The 6907-nt window shown below is 55.2% G+C and overlaps 1 protein-coding gene across 1 annotated transcript; it reads right to left on the reverse strand.

Moving 5' to 3' along the window:
- Positions 1 to 516: 516 nt before the first annotated feature.
- Positions 517 to 5150, reverse strand: LOC142359868 (protocadherin gamma-A10-like). The gene is made up of 3 exons (XM_075412247.1): positions 2571 to 5150; positions 1060 to 1152; positions 517 to 537 (listed from the first exon to the last, which is right to left on the reverse strand). Exons 1-3 carry the CDS (start codon positions 5013 to 5015, stop codon positions 517 to 519), a joined length of 2559 nt encoding a protein of 852 aa, XP_075268362.1. The 5' UTR covers positions 5016 to 5150.
- Positions 5151 to 6907: the final 1757 nt, after the last annotated feature.

Raw genomic sequence — 6907 nt, forward strand, 5'->3', positions numbered from 1 at the left:
CCAGCCCGTTCCTCCCACCACTGCACAAACATCAAAGCACAGATGCATACAAAGGCAGTTCGGTGCTCACCATGTTATCATGGAGAATCAGAAAGGCTGAGAAAAGTAGAAACCACCAGCAGCTACGTTATACACAGGGACATTAACGTTCCTTTTATGATCAAGCTGAAACAAAAGTGCTGTTCCGAAGACACCTGACCCTGCAAATCACGCAAGCTTCCATTTAATAATAATCCAATACATCCCTACAGAAGAGCTAACAGTGATAAGGAGAAAAGATGTGCAAAAATTTCCAACAGACAACTTTTCCTTACCATGGAAAATATTTGACTTCTGACCACATGTGTGGGACAAGGAAGAGCCTTTTTTCCAGTCACATTTGAAGGAAACAATCTATGAAATTATTTGGCACATAGGGTAGGTACATATTTCAGGTATTTAGTAGGAAATGCATAAACAGTTGGCTCGTCCCAAAGCTCCCCTTATGGTGCTTGGCATAACTACATGATTAAGTTGTTAGTTAACATTGATAACAACCTGCAAACACACAGGAAGAACATCCCAAGTCTCCCAATACAGCTGGAGTAACAAGTGTTCTAGCCCTACTTGTTTGGGAAGATGAAACTCACATTGCATGATACTACAGATGGGTGTGGAACAGGGAAAGGTGATACCATACATCTTCCGTCCTTCAAGAGTCCCTCATGAACAGCTCTCAGGACTCTCCTCTCCAACCCTTCAGCCTGCATGATTTTCTTTGACCCTCATAATCAACTTGTATCGTGTTCTTCAACCCTCATAATTTACAAGCACGCATCACCACAGGGCCAATAGCTGAGATCATTTCTCTTCAACATGCACCACCACCACACCACGGACTTCACATACATTTCTTTATAACTCCATATCAAGAAGGAAGACACTTATCTCTGCTCACTAGTCTTGTGGGAAGAAATATTGAAGGAACAAAATTAAAAGGGGAGAACTCCTCCAGGAGAAATTGGCTCAGGGAACGTGTGCAGAGGGGGACTATTCCCCCTTCTTCATCTCTCCCCGCACCTCCCACTTCTCCTGTCCTGCCCTCCTATGGCTCTTGTCATAGCATGTATTTTCAAGGCAAGGCACATCCAGCTCCCTTTTAAGTAAGTCAGCCTAAAGAGACGTGGAATCAGGAAAACACAGGTCCCGTTTCCTTCACAGACGTTGTCAAATAGTCAACAGCTTTTATAATACTCTTCATAACACACTTCATAACAGGCAGGCAGACACCATCATGCGACCACCTCATGTCCAGCCCATTCCTACACCCGCTGCACAAAAATCAAACCACGGACGGATACGAAGATATTTTGTTGCGCAACACGTTATCATGGAGAAACAGAAAGGCAGTGAGAAGTAGAAACGACTGGCATCTAAGTTGCACACGGGGCCATTAATATTCCGTTTCTGATCCTACTCAAACAAATCTGCTGTCGGGAAGACAACAGACCCTGCTAATCACGTAAACTTCCATTTGATAATAAAGCAATACATCTGCTCAGAAAAGCTAATAGTGACAAGGAAGACCGGTATTACGCATGTCGGGGTAAAACAAGTAACGACCTGGCACATAAAAAACCACCATCAGAACAAGAGGTATGAGCACAGGGAGTCTCTGCACATGAAGCTAAGCCTTGCCTTCCCTGCAAAGACACATCGTATCAACAGCTTAACTAGCAGATTAACAAATAATTAACAACAATAAAGCAGTGTAATATTATTCATTAATTCTATTCCTGAAGTCCCAAAAGATGGTTCAGTCAATGATGAATGACCAGTAATGGAGGAAAAAAGGCAGGCCACTTCCAAGACAGTCTTACTTTCTTTTAAAATGTTTTTCATCTGTCTTTTAGTAAATATACTCCAGTTTGAAGTCTAGGCCTGTGCACTAATTGACAATTACAGGTCTATCAAATCCAAAGGTTAAGTCACGAAGCCAAGCAGTGGAAAAAAACTCAATGGGATATCAGGGGAAATTTTCATCATGTAATACGAATCCATTCATAGAACTTGGAGTGTCATTAAGTGGGAACGAATAGTTCCTTTGTTGAAGGCCATTTCCAAGTAACCTGGGACTTCAGAGATACTGCTTTTTGGCCTACGAGTTTGCCCAATTCTACTAGCGTTTGAGAGGAGATGCACGGGGTGATAACGAAATTGTAAGAAATTCTAAGAACTGGGTACTAGTGATGCCCGAGCAAGCCGAGCAAGAAGTACTTCAACAATTGCAAGGAAGTGCCAGAGGAAAAACTAGAGGCTGAAAGTTCCTTGTGCGGTTACACATGCAACGGAACGTTCCAAACTTAGAGAAAGCTGAGTATGATGAGCTCTGCACAGCGGGTATAGAACACGGCACATAAAACACACACAGCAGACCCAGAACGCGTTCAGGAGGTGACATACACGAGCTGGCCATCATCATAAAACACAAACTTCAAGACTGTAAACCGTGCTCTTTTAAACGCCTGTGGCTACTCTTAAGAATGCTAAGCACCGCATACACGAAAGCAGGTTGAAAAAAACTAACGTACCTGGAAGGAAGCTTGGTCACAATTGTCGGCACTGTGATCTCCCGTAGGGACGAGATCACCCGAAGCCTGAGCGGGCGGCCGGGCCGGGAGGGTGTCGCAGCAGCTGCCGCCCGACAAGCGGAGCTGGCTCTTGCGCGAGTCGGCGGTGAGCGACACCTCGTGCGAGTAGGAGTGCAGGAAGGCGCGGACGCCGTCGATGCCCACGAACTGCGAGGCCGGGACGCCGCGCAAGGCTCCGCTGCCGGCCGCCGGCAGCTGCGAGCGGCGCCAGCGCCGCAGGCGCAGCGCCAGCAGCAGCAGCAGGAAGGCGAGGAAGAGGCAGGACACGGCCGCCACGGCCAGCACCAGCCACCGCGTCAGGCCGCCGGCCGGCTCGCCCGGCGCTGCCGCCGCGCTGCCCAGCTCCGACAGCAGCTCGGCCACGCTCTCGGCCAGCACCACCGTCAGCGTGGCAGTGGCCGACAGCGCCGGCCGCCCGTGGTCCTTCACCACCACCACCAGGCTCTGCCGCGCCGCGTCGTGGGCCAGCGGCACGCGCGCCGTGCGCACCTCGCCGCTGTGCAGCCCCACGCGGAACAGCCCCGGCTCCGTCGCCTTGGCCAGCTCGTACGACAGCCACGCGTTCTGCCCCGCGTCCGCGTCCACCGCCACCACCTTGGCCACCAGCGCCCCGGGCTCCGCCGAGCGCGCCGCCAGCTCCACGCCCGCCCAGCCCCAGCCCCAGCCCGAGCCCGAGCCCTGCGCCGGCGGCGGGTACAGCACCTGCGGCGCGTTGTCGTTCTCGTCCACGATCACGAGCCGCACCGACACGTTGCTGCTCAGCGCCGGCGCGCCGCCGTCCTCCGCCCGCACCCACAGCCCCACCTCGCGCACCTCCTCGTAGTCGAACGAGCGCAGCGCGTACAGCGCGCCCGTCTCCGCCTGCACCGACACGTACGACGAGAGCGGCGCGCCCCGCACCCGCCCCTCCCACAGCCGGTACCGCACGCGCGCGTTCTGCCCCCAGTCCGCGTCCGCCGCCCGCACCGTCAGCACCAGCGCGCCCGCCGCGTTGTTCTCGGGCAGCCGGGCGCTGTAGCTCGCCTCCGCGAACACCGGCGCGTTGTCGTTCACGTCCAGCACCCGCAGCGCCAGCACCGCGCTGCTCCACAGCGCCGGCGACCCGCCGTCCGCCGCCCGCACCGTCACGTTGTACTCCGACACCTCCTCCCGGTCCAGCTCCCTCGCCGTCACCACGCTGTAGTAGCTGCCCTGCGAGCTCCGCAGGCGGAACGGGACGCCCCCGTCCAACGAGCACCGCACCTCGCCGTTCGCCCCCGAGTCCCGGTCCTGCACGTGCAGCAGGGCCACCACCGTCCCCGACGGGGCGTCCTCCGAGATCTCCTTCAGCGCAGACCGCACCGAAATCTCGGGCGCGTTGTCGTTGATGTCTGTGACGGTGATCGTGACTTTAGCAGTGTTGAAAAGCTCTCCTCCGTCCCTTGCCTGCACCTCCAGTTCGTAGGAGTCAGCTTCCTCGAAGTCAAGGCTCCGCACCAGGGTGATCAATCCCATTTCAGAGTCCAGATGGAATATCTCCAATGCGATTTCCGTCGCTTTCTTCAAGGAGTATTTCACGTGCCCGTATAGTCCCTCGTCGGCGTCGGTGGCCGTGAGGGTGACGAGGACGGAGCCCACGGGCACGTCCTCCGGCACACGCACCGTGTACTCCGCCTGGCTGAACACGGGCGCGTTGTCGTTCGCGTCCAGCACCGCCACGCGGATCCGCGCCGTGCCCGTCCGTGACGGCTCGCCGCCGTCACGCGCTCTCAGCACCAGCTCGTGAAACGCCGCCTCCTCCCGGTCCAGCGCCTTCGCCAGCACCAGCTCGGGACGCCGATCGCCGCCGGGGCCCGCCTGCACGGCCAGCGAGAAGTGCTCGTCGCCGCTCAGCTCGTAGCTCTGCAGCGAATTCGGTCCCACGTCCGGGTCGTGAGCCTCGGCCAGAGGAAACCGGGACCCCGTCGCTGTCGTCTCGCCCATTCTCTCCTTCAGCTCAACTTCCTTGAAGGTGGGTGCGTTGTCGTTAATGTCCTTGATTTCCACTTCTATTTCGTGAAACTTCATTTCCCCCTCCACTATCACCTCACAGCGCAGAACGCATTTCTCCAGCAGCCGGCACAGCTGCTCTCTGTCTATCCTCTCCGCCGTCACTAAATGTCCCGTCTTCCCGTGCAGAGCGAAATACTGCGTCCTACCTTCGGACACAACGCGGACGCCGCGATCGCGGAGCGCCGGCAGCTGCAGCCCCAGGTCCTTGGCCACGTCGCCCACGAACGAGCCCTTCGGCATCTCCTCGGGAACCGAGTAGCGCAGCTGCCCCCACGCCGCCTCCCACGCCGCCACCAGGACGCACCACAGCAGGGCTCGCTCCCGCCGGCCCCGCCGCCTCTCCGCCGCGCACATCGCCGCCGCGGCCCCGCCGGCCCCGCAACACCACCGGCAGCAGCTCCCCGCCAGCGCCCGGCGAGACGGCTCCGGGTGCGGCTCCGGCTCCCGCTGTCGCTCCGGCCCCGGCCCCGGCTCGCCGCTGCCGGCCCCTCCGCCTCGCTGCAGCCCGGCTCCGCACCGCGGGGACGCTCGCACACCGCCCGACCGCCGAGCCAGCCAGCCAGCGAGCGAGCCGGGCCGCAGCGGGCGGGGCTGCCTGCAGCGCTCCGGCCTTCCTCTCGCTCCTCCTCGGTCAACAGCGGCGCCCGCAGCCTCCTCCCGGCACTGCAGGCACCGAGCGCTGCCGAGAGCTGCCCGCCCTGCCTTGCCCACGCACAGCTCGCGCCCACGCCACACTCGCCACGGAGACCTCGGTACCGGCCTGGCGTTCGTTTACTCCAGCCGAGGTCTTCCTGCGATATATTTAAAGTTAAATGTGACCTGCGTTTCAATTTAAAGCTCTTCTTTTATCCCGGCGATATATGTAAAGTTAAAGGTGTTGATACCCATCAGTGTCCTGCAGCTTATTACGAATTGCACAGCAGGTTTTAGCTGTCGTGCTTCAATGACTTTTCCCTCGCCTTTTCTCAAAATCAACACAGAGTTATGCAGCAAGGGAACCTCTCAGCAGCAGTCGAAACGCTGAGTTCCCGACTCCAGCAGTACAGGGGCTGCCCTTCACTCTTCACTTTGTTACTATTCGTCTGCACATCGGAGGCTGCCCCGAATCAGCCTCCATTTCTCCAGCAATCACTTCGGAGTTTCTTCTTCACCCTTACACGCTACAGGCCCTGCTTACAGGTAGGGCTTCGCGCTCCATTCTAGCGTAACGCAGCAATGGGCAGTGATGCACATGCACTCTCTGTTTAGGGAAACTTTACAAAAATAACCCAACTAGCATATAGTGCACCCTTAGCATTAAGCGCTGCCTACTAGAACAAAGCTCAAATACGGGGGTGGGGTGCGGTGGGGGGTGTGTGGGGGAAATAGAAAGAAGAGAGAAGTTGAGAAAAAGTGATTTTGGTTTTTAGGTTCCGTGCTATGCCTGTTTAGAAAAGACAGATGAGGAACGGTAAAAAAGAGGGAATCAGCACCCAGGATGGAACACATTATCAGACATCACTGCACAAAGCAAACAAAGAAATACAGCTCCCCAAAAACTAACCCATCCCACTAATGCTGCCATTTCTGCAGCAGCCTTCCACCAAATGATGGCAGGGCACGGGGCAGGGCACTAATGTTCGTAAGGGAGGAACTGATGCCTGAGTAAGCGAGTCTCAATGGATCCCTGAAAGCCAGAGGAAAAGGACTTAAGCCCCGCTTGGCCTCCTTCCCTTCCCCGACCCCCATTGCTGTTGCAGCTGAGAAAGGAGGGAGAAGGTGCCGGTGATATCAAACAAGTTAAAAAGAGGACAGCAAGAGAACAAAAGGAACTGATAAGGACTAGCACGGTAGCCTTAAAGAGACACACATGTAATTAAAAGGTACTTAAATGGGTGTAAAACAAAACAAAACCACTGATCAAAGGAAAACTACTTGAACTGTGAGTGAACTATCCTAATTAGCATACTAAAAAAACCGCCCTCGAGTAGTGAAAGTCCGCTGCCAAAAAAAGCCCTTTCTCCATAGAACATGTGCAGCAAATAGGAAGGATACTGGGACTTTAAGTAGAAACAAGAGATATAAGGACCAAAGGGAAAGAGGGTGATTTAGCATAACTGGAAAAGTATTGGTAACTATTGCTTGAAACGTGTGAATATTTACCGCCTGTTAGCCAAAGTGTGCTAGCTTTGTGAAGTTACAACCTCGCACATATCTTTGCGCAGAGTGAAATGAAACTCCAAACGTTCATCAGAGCAAACCCTTGA

The sequence above is a fragment of the Opisthocomus hoazin genome, unplaced genomic scaffold (assembly GCF_030867145.1).
Source record: "Opisthocomus hoazin isolate bOpiHoa1 unplaced genomic scaffold, bOpiHoa1.hap1 HAP1_SCAFFOLD_185, whole genome shotgun sequence".
Classification (NCBI taxonomy): Eukaryota; Metazoa; Chordata; class Aves; order Opisthocomiformes; family Opisthocomidae; genus Opisthocomus; species Opisthocomus hoazin.